The sequence below is a fragment of the Urocampus carinirostris genome, chromosome 1 (genome assembly GCF_059441175.1).
Source record: "Urocampus carinirostris isolate Australia breed hairy pipefish chromosome 1, RoL_Ucar_1.0, whole genome shotgun sequence".
NCBI lineage: Eukaryota > Metazoa > Chordata > Actinopteri > Syngnathiformes > Syngnathidae > Urocampus > Urocampus carinirostris.
The window spans coordinates 42,317,876-42,336,027 of NC_142349.1; the positions used below are offsets into that span (position 1 = coordinate 42,317,876).

The following is an 18,152-nucleotide window of genomic DNA, read 5'->3' on the forward strand; positions in this document are numbered from 1 at the left end:
CACTTGTCACCCTCTCCATTTCGGCCATAGCGTCGCTGTGTTAGCGTGTAATCGGGCAACACGAGAAGGCCCAGAATGCAGCCTGCCGCTCGTAAACATGGGTCAGAGGTCGGCAACAGGTGCTCCACCGCCACACTCATCTTTCATGCCGCCCTTTGCTGCCAACATAACTGCACCTCGTTAAGATATTTTGGATCCCCTAAAGACTGACGAGGTATGCCTATTAACTCAACACGACATCTTTAACATAAACAATATAGATATGTCTAGCAGGATACCCTTCAGGACACATTTGGTCTTCAAAATGGGGGTTTTAACGGTGGTTATAAGCTTCCTGATTTGAATTTTGACTCGGTGTTGAGAGTTTTAAACAGATGGAGACATGGTTTCAAATAACACTGTAAAATTTGAATTAGGTTTTAAAGAAGGCAAGTGAAGGTGTTGAATCCGAGCTGGAGTTTAAAGCTGGCATAGGGGGGGGTTAATATTTGTTAGAACAGGGGTGTCAAATTTATTTTAGCTCAGGGGCCATATGGTAAAAAAATTACTCTCACCAGGGCCGAACCAGTCAATTAAAGACATAAAAAAAGTGTGCCTTAGGGGTTGTTACCATTATGATTCAAGGATGTAAGATTTTTTTCCTCATATTTCTTCTTCCCTCAGATTTTATCTCATGTAATATTCATCTATTTGGCATTTGTAAAATATAATAATAATAAAAAAGGCAAACAATAATTAAACAAAATTGAGACCTGATTCATAATGAAGAAGTGGCAACGTGAGGGAAGAGCAAAAAGTGAATGAAAAATGTGAAAAAATGTATACATTTTAAAAATTGTTTGAGTCTAATTTTGTGTGTGAATATGTTAAATCAGATGGTGTGATGAGAAATCATAATCTTAATTTATTATCCGACTTTATGTTAACTCAAATCTTTTATTTTCTTTTTCTTTTGAATGATGATACGATGTGATTCATGTTATCTATACAGTAAATACCTCGTTCTGATAACTGATTTAATTAATGTTATTGTTTTCCCTTTTGGCTCTTTTTTATTTCTGTCTTTTATTGTTTATCAAAGTTTTTTATTTTGAATTCATTGTAACCTTGGGCAGCACGGCGGCGCAGTGGTTAGCGCGTGTGCGTCACAGTTCTGAGGTCATGAGATCGAACCTCCTGTGTGGAGTTTGCATGTTTCCCCCGTGCTTGCGTGGGTTTCCTCCGGGCACTCTGGCTTCCTTCCACATTCCAAAAACATGCATGTTAGGTTAATTGGCCAGTCCAAATGCTCCCAAAGTGTGAACGAGCGAGTGAGTTGTCTGTCTCTGTGTGCCCTACGATTGGCTGGCAACTAGTTCAGGGTGTCTTCTGCCCACTGCCCGAAGTTAGCTGAGATGGGCTCCAGCACCCCCGCGACCTTACTCAGGATAAGCGGTGCAGCTAATGGATGGATGGATGTAACCTTGGTGAACAGAGAATAAAGAAAGATCAATCAATCATTAAATGTGTCCCCATACAGTTAATTTAACTGCTTGTTTAACTGCAAATTATTTAAATGCTAGGTTTAATGTTTTAAAAGTCTGCTTTTTGTTTTTTACTGAAAATGTTTACCTGAATTTGCGAATTCCACTGTTAGATTTGATAGAAAGGAGCTAAGGGTTCTTAAAACTTCTGCAAACACACCAAGGTGGTACTTTTTAATCCAGATGCTAACCGATAATTTGGAATCTCTGATGATAAAAAGTGTAGTTTAGTAGGAAATGCTCCACACGCCACACATGAGTGCAATCATATTGCCTAAAACTTCTAATACTGTATAAGTAAAATAACACTGGGATGGGTATTTCCTCAAATGTTCTCTGGTTGATAAATGGTGGTCAGCAAATCCAGCTAAATTTAGTGGTTTTCTTTGGGAGTGGCTCAGAGTTTTTGTGACATCCAGTGCCCTTATTTAAGACTGCAGGTCTTTGTTTGACGTGATGCAGTTCATTTTTCTTTTGAGCTTCTCACAGCATTGCCTCGCAGGCTGGTTTAAATCCTTTGGTGGGCCTGACCCGACCCATGGGGCGTATGTTTGAAACCCCATTGTTAGAATTTATATTTATGTTCATTTTGAAGAAATTCAAACTAAAATCATGCATATGGATGAGGGCTACAATATGGGTTTTCAGAGCAAGGTTATAGAATAGTATTACAGGTTTAATGGGTTTTTAATACATTGTAGGGCAGGGGGTCTCCAACGTGGTGCCCGTGGGCACCAGAGTGCCCCTGATGACAGATGAAGTAGCTGCGGACCACTTCTGAAAATAGCTCACCAATGCTGGGTCATTGGGATTGTCTAGTAAAATGATTTAACCCTACTTCCAATAATTCACCTAATAATAACATAGTGATTAAAAAATAAGTCATAAAATAAATGCATTTAAAACTTTTTTTCTAGGAAGTAACAAAAAGTAGCTCTCAGTTTAAAAAGGGTTGGAGACCCCTGGCGTAAGGCATAGGTCTCTAAATCCAGTCATCAACAGCCACGCTCATTTATGTTTGACAGGGTGAAAACCTTATGTTAAACCACAGCCAAATGACTGCAGATGTACTTGACACCTATGGGGTAAGGTATCAAAGTAGGGTTTGTCTCTTTATGGGGTTTAAATATGGATTACAGGGCTGAGTTCGGTTCCAATGATCAATATGGTAAGGTTTTGGTTTTTTTGCAATGATAGTTTGAAGATAGCATGACGTCAGACTCCTTGAATATGCATCATGTTCTTTTCATAACTTTGCACATGCAGCCTGCACGTGAATGTAAATAAGCAAACGCACATGTCAAGTCCTCATTGGACACCTTACCCCGTGTCAAGTGTGATGGGCGATCTGCTTAGCTCATCCCCCACCTCGGTTCATCTGGAAGGTAATAAGAGGACCACACTCCAAGAAGGCATCACTTCACTGACTGGCACCGACCTCACAAGTCACAAAACCCAATCTAGCAACATGCCTGTACCCAAGAAAGCAGGTAAGAACACAAGACGACCGACTATTGAAACAAAACAAAGAATGCAAACTTAAAATTTCAACAAAAATAAGAAAATGAAAGTCACATTTTTGTTTCATATATTCTTTCGGGTGTGTGACACATTTCCCTAAATAATTTCCTGAAAGGTGGGGGAGGGAAAAACTGTTTAATATGAAGAATTAAAATGATACAATTTTCCAAATATTGAATTTCAAATTGTGTGTATGTTTTTCAAAATAAAGCGTTTCTGTAAATACAGGAATGGTAAATGTATTAGAAAAAAACATTGAAAACCATTTAAAACATGTGTGGGGAAAATAATAATGTTTTTTTTTCAAACAGAACATGTGTATTAAAATATTGAGTGCATCAACACTCTTTAAATAATATCCTACTTTTAAATATATTTATCAAGTTCTCTCCCCCCCAAATTATTTTTTCTTCAATAACAAAAAAGAGAAAAAATGCATTTTGTACTTGATACTATCAACTTATCAAGCACAAGTTTTCAACAGGACAAAAAAATGTAACTTAGACAAAACATGTATTTGCTTACTCGACTTTGGGTGACTCTGAAAGAAATGTAAAAAATTGCTTTTCAAGTTATAAAAAATGCTGAACATTTAGGGGAACTGTAAAATTATGATTATTTAAAATACTTCTGTTTTCATGGAGAACATTTGATTAATTTAATACATATGTCTGATCTATGCGAACTTCAGTGAATTTAATCTTGCCTGCATACACGAGAGTAAAAGATGGTCACACCGAAAGGGTTTTGCCTTACCAGCATTAGCTCTTCCTGGTAGCGGATTTAAGTCCTCATTCATCATTTCATCACGCTGCACACGGCACAGAAGCCGTTTCCTTAAATCCTGCCAATCGGTTATTCCACAGCATGCGCTTCCTGTGCAGTAAGTGAAGTACCCAAAACATGACCTCATGCCAGCTCGGTTTACGAAATTTTACAACGGACCTTGGCGGCAAAGAGCTGAAGTGCTTCACATGTGGCCAATGTAGGAGTTGTGGCCTCCCGTGTAGCCTACACCAAGAGTCTATTTGAAGCCCTTTTTTATCCAACTTGATTAATGAGACGTGTTTTCCCAGTCAACATATTTTAGGAGTCTTTATCCATCGTCGCTTTTGGCTCCATCCACCTGCCATCAATCCCATCACTCACATTTACTGCTAGCTTAGCAGATATACAAGATCTACACACCTCTATCAGATGCCTGGGGATCTGTACGACTTCTGATGGCTAAAAGCAATTGTGAGGAAAAGCCTTTTTGAACTTTTGAACTTTATTCATGGTAAATGTGACACTTCATTAATGATGGCATTAACAATATATATAAACATACTGGTAGGGTTCAATGTGATTGGTGATTGGAGTTTCTGGACAGTTACAGCAGGGATGTCAAACTCAGTTTGGCTCCAGGGCTTGATCCAGACTTTCACGCAGCATCTGTAAAAAATGTCTGATTTAGCTTTGTTTTTCAGTATTATGCTTTATTATTCAGCCTGAATTGGTAACTTACTGTACATATGATACACACGAATGACAAGGTAACTATTCTAAACACAACACATTTATTCACAAACTATGGGGGGAAAAATATCTATGTTTGGCACTGAATGTGTTAGCAGGTTTATTTTAACCGTTGAGTGAATGCCGTTTTACACCTGAACCACCTCACCGCGCTATGCACACTCAACACTGCCCTCTAGTGGCCGGAAAGAGCATTTGGGTTGCATCTATTTAAAAAAATCATAACTTTTGTTAGAAATTACTTAAAGACTCGATTCTTTCTTTGAAATACTCAGAATGAACCATCTAATGGGCCTGATCCAGCTCGAGGGCCGTACGCTTGAGTTAGAGCATTATAGGCGGAAATTATTATCAAAATAACCATATTGCATTTTTTAGTCGTTTAAATTATTTACAAATGAGTGGTAGCTTTTTTGGCCATTTTAGTTGATTGCCGTTTTAAACTAGACAGCCAACAATATGGTTTTATTACTTGTACTTCAATTGTGTTTACATGAACAAAGTTGGAAACTTGCGAGAAATTAATGTAATTTTTTAACAAATGAACAAAGTTACAAGAAGACACGTTCCCCTTATTTTTGTCTTTTTTTTTCTTTTTTTTTGTGGTCTAACAGTCATTCATAACTTGAAAATAATTCAACCATATAGGAGGTACACAGAATTTGGAACTTTGATACTCTCATGTCATGATCACAGCCTCAGCTCATTCATGATGGGTGTGCTTGAACGTGAATTCCTTAGATGTGCTCGAATAATCTCTCTTTTTTTTTTAAATCTTTTATGAGGTTTGAGTTGGCGTTTGCACTCTACTAAAGCAGGCCTTTTCTTACTTTCATCATTTTCATGCTACACTGACAATTAAAATAAAAACCTGCCGGGGTGAGATTGATATCACTCTCCATTACCTCTCCAGCTCTTATTCCTCAAACCTAGTGTGTTTCGCCCTGAACAGCCCCGATAAAAGTAAGATTAAACTAGATAGGCGCGGTGGAAAATAAATCATAAGAGCTCTTCAAAACTCAGTTGAGCATTATTAACACATAGGTAATGGAGAAAATATTTAACTTTCAACTTTTTAAGGACACCTCAAACAACACTACCCATCTTTAACTTTTACTTGAACGTTGTACAGGTAATTTAAGATTTAGTATTGTGTCAATATAGCAGCTGGGCAATAGCACGCATGGCCCATTCATAGCTCACTGATAATTCGTGTTTTTATCGCGTCACATTGCCTTGATGATCCTTTGTATTGAAGGCGAGCAATTAATCTGTCAAGTCTCTCCTTTCATCTGGGAAAGAGCAAGACAGGATGAGGACAACCCTCACTGGAGTTGACCTTTGTTGTAAAATGTCTTCATCACATGGCTAGAAAGCCTCCCATACAGCCAAGTGGATCTTGTAATCCTCTGCCTTCTTGGATGTGGTCTTTGGCTGCCTTCTATAAAGCTTGCACCTCTTAATTGGTAATGGTAGAAGAAATAATATTATCCTAATTTAGAGCAAGGGTGTCAGAGTCAAACAGATGGAAGGGCCAAATAAAAAATTAAGGTTCAAAGCGGGGGCCGGCCTGATCAAATGTTATAACTGAAAACAATTATGGGTTTTTACTTTTGTTGTTGGCAAATGAAACTGTGATATATATGTACTATTGCACAAAACTGTGAAAAATTATAAAAAATTATATATATATATATGGGTTTCCTCCGGGCACTCCGGTTTCCTCCCACATTCCGGTTTCCTCCCACATTCCAAAAACATGCATGTTAGGTTAATTGGCCGGTCCAAATTGTCCCTAGGTGTGAACGAGCGAGTGAGTTGTCTGTGTGCCCTGCGACTGGCTGGCAACCGGTTCAGGGTGTCCCCTGCCGACTGCCCGAAGATAGCTGGGATGGGCTCCAGCACCCCCTCGACCCTACTGAGGATAAGCGGTGCAGCTATTACACATTTTCCATACTTTTCAATTATTTTTCATACTTTTCAGTATATTCTTCAAATGTTTACATTTTAGTTCATTTGTGGTAAATAAATGGTTGTCCTTTTTTTTGGGCCGTTTTGTTGTTTATCGGTCGGCTCTTTGAATCATTTTTCGTTCATTTTTCAAGCGATTCTTATTTAAAGGTTGGTTTTTGGATACACTTTCAGTCTATTGGTGAATGTGTTTTTGGTCCTTTTTCTAGCAGCTATGAGTAGGCTAGCAAAGCCATGTACAGAACAGTTGATGCCCAAGTCAAGTTATGTTTATTTGTAAATAAATAATGGTCTGCATTTCTATAGCGCTTCTCAAATCAATGAAGAGCTCCCAAAGCGCTTTACAATGTGCTTCACACTTACCCATTCACACACACTCACATACCGATAACAGTGTCAGCCATGCAAGGCAACTACCTGCTTATCAGGGGATTCAGTGTCTTGCCCAAGTACACTTCGATATATAACACGGAGGACCGGGAATCGATCCCAAAACGAGCGCTTTATATATATATATATATATATATATATATATATATATATATATATATACCATGCACTTGTTCATTGCATTATTATTATTAGAACTCAGGCCAGTTTTTGTAAGCACTATGCTGTAATTATTTTTTTAGGCCTATTCACCCTCAAAGTCTTTTTTATCTCTTTTCTTTTCAAAGTCTCTATATTACAGGTTTTATCCTGGTGGGCCATGTCTAAACTCATTCCACAACGTTTATGTCAATGACACTAAAGACAATTCTAATTCTAATAGTCTATTCAACCTACTTTATTTGAATCTACTAAAAAACTGACAAATGTATTCCAATATGATCAGGTAAAATAAAGCAACATTTTCTCTATAATTAACTAAACTATAATAAAATAAAGTGCAGGGACAGGTAACAGAGAAAACAAATAAACAATGAATTCTGATTTCGGATGGAACAAGAGATTGACAGACGGGTCGGTGCAGCGTCTGCCGTCATTCGGACCCTGTACCGGTCCGTTGTGGTGAAGAGGGAGCTGAGCCGAAAGACAAAACTCTACTGGTCGATCTACGTTCCTACCCTCACCTATGGTCATGAACTGTGGGTTATGACCGAAAGAACATGATCCCGGATCCAAGTGTCTGAAATGAGTTTCCTCCGCAGGGTGGCTGGACTCTCCCTTAGAGAGAAGGTGAGAAGCTCAGTCATCCGGGAGGGACTCTGTGTAGAGCCACTGCGCCTCTGCATTTAGAGGAGCCAGTCGAGGTGGCTCGGGCATCTGATAAGGATGCCTCCCTCGAGAGGTCTTCCGGGCATGTTCCACCAGCAGGAGGCCCCGAGGGGAGACCCAGGACACGCTGGAGAGACTATGTCTCGAGGCTGGCCTGGGAACGCCTCGGGAACCCGTCAAATGAGCTGGGGGGAATGGCTAGGGAAAGGGACATCTAGGCTTTCCTGTTAAGGCTGCAGCCCCCGCGACCCAACCCCACATAAGCGGAAGACAATGGGTGAATGGATGGATGGAATTCCGATTTATCATTCAAAAATAAATCAGATCATTTGGGGCCGTAAAAAAACCTTTTTGGGGGTTGAATGGGGCCTTCGGGCTTTGACTTCAATATATGTAATTTAGAGCAACCAATGATCCGTATTGTTTGAATATAAACATATACAATTTTGTTGATGGATGCACTAACTAAAACAATCACAAAACAACAACAAGGAGAAATAAGTGGATTTGATTCTTAGTTAATATTTCACACTCGTAATAAAAACCTAAAAGCTACATTTAAACATTTAGGCAAGCATAGAACATATTTCTATCAAGATAGTCATTCCTGTTTATGAAAATATTGTAGATTTGCAAGAATAAAGTTGTTATTTTACAAGTTCTGTTCGGTCTGTAATGCTAAACCAGTACAAAAACAAGTTAAAGTTGAAAAAAAGGTTTAAATATCTCCAACTACTAAATATATCAATTGATAATTCAAAATAATGAAGTAAACATTTTACTATTTTTTTTTTTTTAGTTTTTATTTGCGGTGGAAATTGGTAATCATCCTCTACGATTAGCTGGGAATCGCTGCAGAGTGGTTGAACAATATATGAACGGATTAATTTGTCAACAAACATAAAGTAGGTGTGTTTTGTTGGGGGGAAGTAGAATTGATGATAAAACAAAATGTGAAATCTGTTGTTTTTTCCGTTGTGTGAAAGAGAACTGTGGTTCGCCGACCTTACATATGAGGACATTATACTTATATCTTAGAATTGGAAATGTCTTCATAGTCATTGACAACATCGTGAACATTGTTTACAAAGAGATTAGACATGGCACTTTAGGATAAACGTGAAATAGAGACAAAATAATTTATTTTCTCGTTTATCCTTCATGTTGCAACATACATCACATTGCAAAGTGAACACATGAAAATAAAGGGATGACAAATGTAAGAGTCCCTTCCCCATATATTTATGAGGAAGTGCTTGTAAATTGCAGCATAATTGTAGTGCAATGAAAAATAGTGAAAGTGTCTCAAAACAGTGGCTTGCAAAAATTGACCAAGCAAAAGAAACTTCTAAGTTGGGACCTTGTAATTCAAGCTAGCATCACGATAACGGATCTATTTAGTGCAAATTTGGCATCCTACTTCAAACATTTGATTGCTGTGATACAGGACAGATTTATCCGCTGTTCTTAGATCTCAGCGGGGAATGTCAGGATGATGCCAGGACCATCCTGGCGTCTGAGGCTGCTTGTTAAGCCCTCTCACGCAACTTCGAGTAAACGCAAAACACCACCCAACTTTGTTACATGATAGTTATATTGACCTCTCACACACAACAATTGATGATAGGAAGTGTCAAAGTGATTAAGCAACATTCAGGTGAAGTGTTTAATATTAATTTTAGAAATTGTTTGTAGGGATCACCTAATTTTCTAAAACAAATCAGATTTATTTTTTCAACCAAGAAATCAAGTTCATTTACTGCCTACTTTATCAAAAAAGTGTTGTTATAAGTTTATAGTTCAGAGATTCCTTAACTGCTAGGGTTGTAGGGGCACCATTTCCTGTGGTGTGTCTTGGGCAAGTACAGCCTGGCGCCGCCCATCACTACCCAAGATGTTTTTTGGGAAGGAGTTCGCTCCCCCACATGAAACTGTACGTGATAGATAAATACTGAGTGTAAGTTATAATGCTACTTTTTGTAAGGTATTTTATTCTAGTACTAATACCACTGTATTGGAGTTAAAGAATTTAAAACATGTATGAAAACTACAAAATAATGCTGTGATTTTATTGTGTCACAGCATGAAATCAAGCGGATTGCAAGCGAATTTGCTTTTGTGTGGTGGACTAATCCTGCCAGGTGTAGAAATAAATGTATAAACAAATGCCTACAAATGTATGCCATATATTGTAAAAAAAATGAACACATAAGTAAAACACCTACTTCTGTGCCTAAATATATAACATAAATGAGATCTACAAGTTTAATAGTTAAATAGGAGATAAAGTACTGGTCTTGGGATCAAGAGGTAGCAGGTTCAATTCCTGGCTCCTCCGTGTTATATGTCAAAGTGTACTTGGGCGAGACACTGAACCCCTAATGCCCCCAATAAGCATGGCTGACATGCTATCAGTGTGTGAGTATGTGTGAATGGGTAAGTGTGAAGGTCTTCAGTTACCGTAAATGCGTTTTATAGATGCAGACCATTCAATGTTCAACTGGAGTGCCTTTCTTTATCACCTATCAATAATAGGTTAAAAGCTTAGGCAACCGGCCCACCTTATCATTTGAATAACCTTTTGCTGTGACAAAATACATGACAAGGACCGGGGGGAGTTATCACAGTAGACCAGTTTAAAAAATCCTGTGCGTTAAAGGATCAATTTTAAGGTGCTTCTACTAGTTTCTAAATGTCTTAAACGGTCTTAAGCCATCCTTTCTGATTTGCCTTTATTATATCAGCCTTTGCAGTCCTTGAGGTCTTCTGACAGCGGTTTGTTGATTGTTCCTAGGGTGAGGACCAAAACCTACGGTGAAGCAGCATTCAGCTACTTTGGTCCTCACCAATGGAACAGTACCGGAGGACATCAGGTCTGCTGAGGCCCTTCCTATTTTTAAGAGAAGGCTCAAAACCCACTTTTTTAATATGGCTTTTAAGTGATCATTTTTATTTAGTTATGCCCTGTTTAACTTCTAATATTTTACTGCATCATACTTTACTTTTTTATTATATACTTTTCTGTTTTGTTTGGCAGTTGTTTTTAGTTCTATTTTTATTTCTCTGTGTTTCCTCATTTGGGGGAACCACACTGGTAGGGTCTGGTTCAATGGCTGAACATCCTGAGGCCATCTACCACCAACCTTATCAGTGTGGATAGCATACCTGTCAACCTGTACGGTTTTGCCATACAAAGTACGTTTTTTATGCATTTTAAGACCAGTATGACGTACCAGGAAATCTGTACGGAAAAACGCAAATTTGTCAATCGCATGCGTCTGCCGCCTGGGGATTTCCCATCATGCATCTTCCCCCCCCCCCAAAAAAAAAAAAAATATATATATGGTGTACAATTATTTTGTGTTTTGTACGGGAAAATACGACAGTTTGTACGGGCATGGAGCCGTGGAGGTTGATAGGTATGGTGGATAGGCCTCCCTCGGGTGCCTTTTCTCTCACGGTTAGTCTGTGCCTTGCAATAAATTATGTTTGTTTTCTATTACTATGTATCTAAAAAACAAAAAAAAAAGTATTTTAACCATTGCGTGTGTCTGTATATCTGTTATGGGTTGCTGGGCGGGGATTTGTCTTTTTTGTTGTTTACTGAGCGCTTTTATACAGCACTTTGAGTTGCAATGTTTTTACCTGGAAAGTGCTTTACAAATAAATTTGAAGTGACAAAATCCACAATAAAAAAAAAACGCAAGTGAATAAATGACAAATTTAATGAATAAAGTGCAATTATGTCCTATATTTAGATAGTACATGATGTATGTGTTTATTTATATGGCATATATAGTTATTGATATATATAGTTATTGATATATTTCTACCTATGGCAGGATCGGTCCTCCATACTTATGTCTTGTAGACATGCAACAAAAATGGAAAGCCTTACCCAAAATTGTTTACAAACTTTCTCTGAATTCCAAAGAGTAAATTCTGTGAATGCAGTTCTTAAATTTGAAGGAGCATCATTTTAAGGGGAAACTTGCAGCTTGCACCGCAGCTGTTATGGGCTTTGGTTAACTCCCTTCTCTTTTTTACAGGAAGAAAAAGCAGTGGCGCGACACAGGGTAAACTCATAAACAAAAGTACTCTATTGTGAGATATGTAACAACTAATACTCACTTTAAATGGTTGTTTTATGTTTCCCCAGAGAAACTGCCGCCCTATGAACCCAACATCCCTGAGCCAACTACCAGGGCAGACTTCATCAAATGTCAGTCAAATGCTTCCGGAAATGTATAATTTAGTCAACTTTAAGATTTGTATCAAACATCAAAGTCATCTGGTCTACCCTGAGTTGAACAAATGAACGTGACTGTGTGACTGTAGAAGATTTGTGCTCATTTTCATTTACATGTGATAATGACGTCATAAGATGTCAACTCCAGTAGACGTCTTCAGACAATGAGATGCTACGAGACTTATTTCCATTTACCTTAGTTCATATTAAACTATTTTTTAACGTATACCAGATAACCTTGAGAATATAAGTGATGCTAACTACATTGTCAACTTGTATTTGTTACACATAATGCTTTTGTGATCACAAAAAGATTTTTAAGCATAAGCTATCCGGCTCTTTAGCAACAAGTTCTGTGCAAACTATGTGTGGCTCAATCTGATCCAGGCTGAAATGACTGGTTTGTGATTGAATCGTTATTAGGAAAAAACATCCAATCCAATCCATAAACCTAACCTGCTTACATGTACATACTATATCTTAAAATTCACTTTTCAAATAACAGAAAAAATATGATTTTAAAGGATATGTCTCAAATTATCTGCATGGCTAAAGGGTCAGTCCGTACGAGTAAGTGTTTGCCCACCACCTGCTTTTAAAATCCATGCTAAATTACAAAGTAAACATGGTACCAAGTTACCAAAACAAGCATGGCCAGGCAGATAAAACATTGTATTCGGCTGCTTGATCTGGTCTAGAGCTGAAGTACTCAATATGGCCGCCAGAGGGCAATGGAGACTCTACAAAAGAAGACCACACGAAAGCAGGATTTCATCAATCTTGTTATTTATTGGGGTGGGGCTTTGACAGGAAATTTAGCTGAAAAAACTGGAGGGGTGCCTACAGTACAACTGTGTGAAATTTCAACAAAACTGGGCGAGCCGTTTCAGAATCTATAAGTCACATACAAACACACAACCACGCACACACAAACTAACCGCACAAATCGGGATTAATAAAGTAGTTTAGCTTAGATATATGTACTGTGTTGTTATGACTATCAATAGATTTTATGCTAAAAAGGTATTTAATAAGTATAGTATAGTGCAATACACTTGATGTCCTCTACCGCCTTTTTGCCATCATAACCATAAACTGTACTAATGAGGCAAACAAGACACTGAAGGCTAAAAACGAAGTTAAATACAGTTAAGTCACCGCAGATTTATTGTGCTTCTCTTCGATTAATCGTGGGCGCTGACATGAATCTATCTGCACTTTTTCTCTTGCTTGGCTAAAAATTTTCTCGACTATGTCCAGACTGGATACCACTTTCTTTGGATGACAAAACTGCACAAAAACTGCTCTGGATCTCAGAAAATGGAGCTAAGGTGGCACGCACATCTGATGCTGTCTGTCCATATCCCAACAGACCAGAGAGATACGAACACGCCCCGCAGGTAAGCCAGACTGCTCAAAGTCTTTTTTGGGTGTGTGGGTGTTTTAATTACGTTTTAAACATTTCACCGAATGTAGTGTTTTTTTTTTAAATTAAAATACTGATAGCAGCAAGATGGCGGAGTATTAGGTCAGCTTCCTTTAGGTGAGGCTTATGTTAGAAGGCTTTAGACATGAAAAGATGGGCAACCAACTAGCACTAAGCCAAAGAAATTGAGTGTTTGAATAGTGAAGAAGGAGTGGTGTGAATTAAGAGTAGTTCGGACAAGTGACACCAGGAATAGGGTGGAAATTAGAGCCAGGAAATGAGTGACCAAATGAAGTAAAGACAAGCGAGACAAGGAGAGAGGAAAAGAGGAAACCAAACCAGAATGCAGGACTGACACAAAAAAGCATCAGTGTAAGAAAAATACAAATACAGTGGAACCTCGGTTTTCGAACGCCTCTCAGTTCGAACAAATCGGTTCTCGACCAAAAATTGAGAAAATCTTGCATCGCTTTTCGTTCAAAAAACCGGAGTTTGAACGCCGGTACGCTAGGGTGCGATGCTGAGCGGCGTACGGGTGTAGATTGCCCCCACCCCTCGTGAAGAACTGTTATGACGTGCGAGCGCACTTCTTTTCGCTTTCGCTTTAGATATCGATGAACGGAGTATTTTAGCCCCTAATTATGCCTCCGAAGAAGGTCGGTGCAAGCAGCAAAGTTGCTACAGGTGAAAAAAGAAGAGTAGTGCGTACAACTATTGCATTTAAGAAATAAATAATAGCAAAATATGAAGAAGGTGTGCGAGTTTCCCTTCTTTCGAGGGAATAGAGCATGGCTTCTGCAGACCACACAAAGGTAAGAAATCCTATTAATAATTATTTTCTTTATCCTTTAACCGCTCACCACTTTTTGTGGAAACCCGGGTGCTAAATGACGTGTAAACGACCTGATTTTTTTAGTTGTACACGTTCATGTCAGCGTAATCTTTCGTACGGAAGATTACGCTAACGCGAACGTACGATTAGCCTGGGTTAGCTTCATGTTTACGTTTACAGTAAACATTCAGGGTGTTGTAACGGATTAAAGCGATTTTACATTACTTTTAATGGGAAAAATGATTTTTGGTGATCGAACAAATCGGTTTTCGAACAGGGTTCAGGAACGGATTATGGTCGAGAACCGAGGTTCCGCTGTACTGCATAATAATGTCAACAATACAATGAAATTACCTTACATTCCACAATATTCTGAAAAAAAAAGTCAGTGGTGCAAATCAAGTGAAAACACCATTAGATCAAATTTGAAAGGTATAATGTATTTATTATCACACGACCAACAGACAGCATTATTCTCCTTTAACCATTAGGGCCGTAGGGGCACCTTTTCCGGTAGTGTGTTGGGGTAAGTACAGATGGGTGGCGCCATTCCTCTCCAGGCCATTTTTTTCGTAGAGGTTTGCTCCTCTGCATGGTTTCCATGGTTACCAGTAACAAGAGAGGCCTTCTAATCTGACTTAGACATAGCACCTTCATCATCTGATGTCTGTAGGTTTTTGGTGTAAAGCGCCATACCGGTTTTCAGAGATGATTTCGGCAATGAAGGGCAGATGCGTTTGTGAAACAATTACTGATGCTAGATCCTGAATCTAAATTTTTCCCTTTTTTTATTTTCTGTTTTTGAATGTGTTTTTCTTGCTGTCGGTCACCCCTCTCGCGGGATATGACCTGGATAGATAGATAGATAGCTCGTAAATCATTGTGAGAAAACTATATTGTTCAGAAGTTTGGAGTACCACATTGAACAATACACAATGCATCATTTGTGGCTTGGATATTTTATTTTACCCTTACAATATATGAGCAATCCTTTGAGTATAGTTCTGCTTTAGGAAAATTGTTATTTTTGAAGTTAATGAGAAAATGATCTATTTAATACTGGCACATGTCCCACCTCCCATTCGGTCTCAGGTGGCGTGTAAGGAGGGCCTCCTGGGCTCCCGCGGCTACTGGGAGGTGGATTACGACGGCTGGGTGGTGATCGGCGTGGTGGCGGAGAGCGCACCTCGCAAGGAAGGCGCATGTGGCCTGGGCGAGAACGCCAGTTCATGGGGCGTAGGCTGGTCGGGCTCCTGCTACCAGGTGTGGCACAACGGCGAGAACGTGGACATGGACATGCCCCAGGGCAACACAATAGGCGTGTACGTGGACCAGCCAGCTGGCATCATCAAGTTCTTGCTGGTGGAGGGCGAAGGGGACAAAGAAGTGAGGCAGTTGCACAAATTCAAGACCAGCATGCAGGAGAAGCTCCTGCCTGCCATGTGGGTGGGCACAAACTCCTTCTGCCTCCTCCGGAAAAAAGATCAGTAAACCGCTGAGGGCTAACGAGTGAAAAGAGCGAACATTTAAGGTGGAACAAGCATGAGGAGTCCAAAGTAGATGTTGCGTGTTAGTGTTGATGCCCGGTTGTTTTATTTTAGCATAGTATGGTTTTCCTCTTTTTTCCAATGTTTTTTTATGGCAAAGGTGAATTTGCATCTTAACATGTAGTAGTTTGTCTTAGATTTTCCAGTGTGCCAAATATAGCCAGCGTCTCTTTAAAAGTGTGTTTCATTTAAATGGGGGAAGAAGTGGCATTTGTTTTTAATTCTAATATCTGGAAGTTTGTATTTTTCCAAGGATAACACTGTTTTCTGACAATAAATTTTCGGGTGAAAATATTACATTAACTTATGGCTCGGTTTCATTTAAAAAGGTTATCGGTTCTGGCAAAAGATTCCTAAAGTGCAAAAAAAAACAGTTTTTTCTTATTTTGAATTCACTTTCAAAATGATGCATTAGACATGAAAGATTTAAAAACATAAGGGAGTCATATTAATAGGTAGTTCCTAATCACGTGAAAATCTGGCAGGGTCATACACCTTTTTCACGGCTACATTTTTCAATTCAAGTACTTTTTAAAAGTGGTGTACTGTATATAACTTCAAAATATTTTACTTGCTGATGCCATCTTCTGGCTGAAATTATCATTGCATCTTCTTTGGTTGCGTGTGCAAGTGTGTGAAGTTCTTAGATGGGCTTGAATAAATTATTTCTTTTTCATCTTTTTGAGGATTTGGGTTTGCATTTGGACTTTATTTGAATCAGTTGTTTTCTTACTTTCACCATTTCCACCCTGGGATAAAAGAAAATCACAACCACAAGCGTGATATCATTCTAATGTCACGCTGATGAGGAAAGTAAGATAAAAGCAGATAGGGACAGTGGAAAAATATACGGAGGGCTTTTAAACTCAGTTGGGCATTGTTAACACATACTTAATTATGAAAATATTTAATTCTTCAACTTATTAGGGACACCTCAAAATACGCACCCCAGCTTTAGGGACTTTCAAAGCAAAATTTCCAATTTCTGCAGACTCAATGAATGAAGAAATCCAGTGTGAATCATGTATTTTGCAGGGCCACAAATATATGTGCAATTTACATATGTGAATTTTAATCTTGGGTGTGCATTTGTCAATACATGTGATTTTGTAGATCTTGAGGAAATCATCAGGAACATATTTGTAGATCTAAATGTTTGAGACAAATCGCTCCCAATAGTGATGGGTAAAATGACAGTAACATGTAACTTACATTTTCAGTTTCAGGAAAGTATTCCTATTACAATTTACTACTGGGAAATACATCCTTAATTTTTTTTTGCATGGTGTCCAAAAAATGTCCATATCTGATTCCTAATTCTTGCACATTTCATTGTGCCCTGTATCGGTGTAGCATGCACCTGTCCTCATTGGCGTGACCCGTACAGGGTGATGATGATTCATAGGACAATGCCATACAAAATAATGCCAGCTGCCATTAATCACAAGAAATGCAAAGGCAAGGCCAAGTGACCAAAAAGCACTAAGGTGCGGGAATACTTTAAAATTTTGAAAGTGAGTTTTTTCTATACAGTTAAGAAATTACTATATAAGTTGAGTCCAATTACCTTTTAAATGATTCAAATATAACTTAAAGAACACCCACAACATACCTTTTTTCCGGGTTGGTTAATATTTTTATGAAGTGTTTCTCTCAAATTCAACTAGTTGAAACATGGCAAAGAGGACGTTTTGGTCGTCATTGCATTACATCAGGGGTGTCAAACTCATTTAAACTCGGGGGCCACACAATAAAACAAACATTCTGTCGGGGGCCGGACTAGTAGATTAAAGAGAAAGAAAAAGAGACAAAAGAAATAACAGAGAGGGAGGGAAAAGGAGAGCGGGCGGGACAAAGAAAGAAAAAGAGAGAGAAGGAGAGAGCGCGAGAAACAAAAGATAAAAAGTCATGAGAGGGGGAAAAGAAAGGGAGAGGAAGAAATAAATCCAAAGAAATAGAAAGACAGAAGGAGAGAAAAGAGAAAAAAAGGGTATGAAGAGAGAAAGATGAGAGAAAAGGAAAAAAGGATGTTAGAGCAAAAGAGGTTGAGAGATAGAGATAGAGAGAGAAAGAGAGAGAGAGAGAGAGAGCTATATCTGAAAGAGAAAGAAATACAAGTACAGTGTCTTTGCGAGAGGCACCTGGCTTTGGCAACATCAAGTTGGCATATTTCAACCTGCAGCTTGTTTTTCCCTTGCGCTTCTCTGAGTGTTGTCCGCGGGCCGGACTCAATCCCTTAGCGGGCCTGATCTGGCCCACGGGCCGCCTGTTTGAGACCTGTACATTACATTATCCATAAGTGTATCCATGTTTTTTCTATTGTACCGTTACAATGAGACACAACAAG

At 38.8% G+C, this 18,152-nt stretch overlaps 1 protein-coding gene across 1 annotated transcript; it reads left to right on the top strand.

The window, feature by feature from the left end:
* Positions 1 to 2,942: 2,942 nt before the first annotated feature.
* On the top strand, positions 2,943 to 16,102 carry LOC148374705 (E3 ubiquitin-protein ligase TRIM16). The gene is made up of 5 exons (XM_088355306.1): positions 2,943 to 3,013; positions 11,801 to 11,827; positions 11,911 to 11,973; positions 13,261 to 13,400; positions 15,351 to 16,102. Exons 1-5 carry the CDS (start codon positions 2,992 to 2,994, stop codon positions 15,747 to 15,749), a joined length of 651 nt encoding a protein of 216 aa, XP_088211432.1. The 5' UTR covers positions 2,943 to 2,991; the 3' UTR covers positions 15,750 to 16,102.
* The last annotated feature ends 2,050 nt before the right edge of the window (positions 16,103 to 18,152 follow it).

Coding starts and splice junctions, on each gene's coding strand:
- LOC148374705 (XM_088355306.1), top strand. CDS start 2,992: ATGCCTGTACCCAAGAAAGCAG. Junction 3,014..11,800: donor GCCTGTACCCAAGAAAGCAG/GTAAGAACACAA, acceptor TCTTTTTTACAG/GAAGAAAAAGCAGTGGCGCG. Junction 11,828..11,910: donor AAGCAGTGGCGCGACACAGG/GTAAACTCATAA, acceptor ATGTTTCCCCAG/AGAAACTGCCGCCCTATGAA.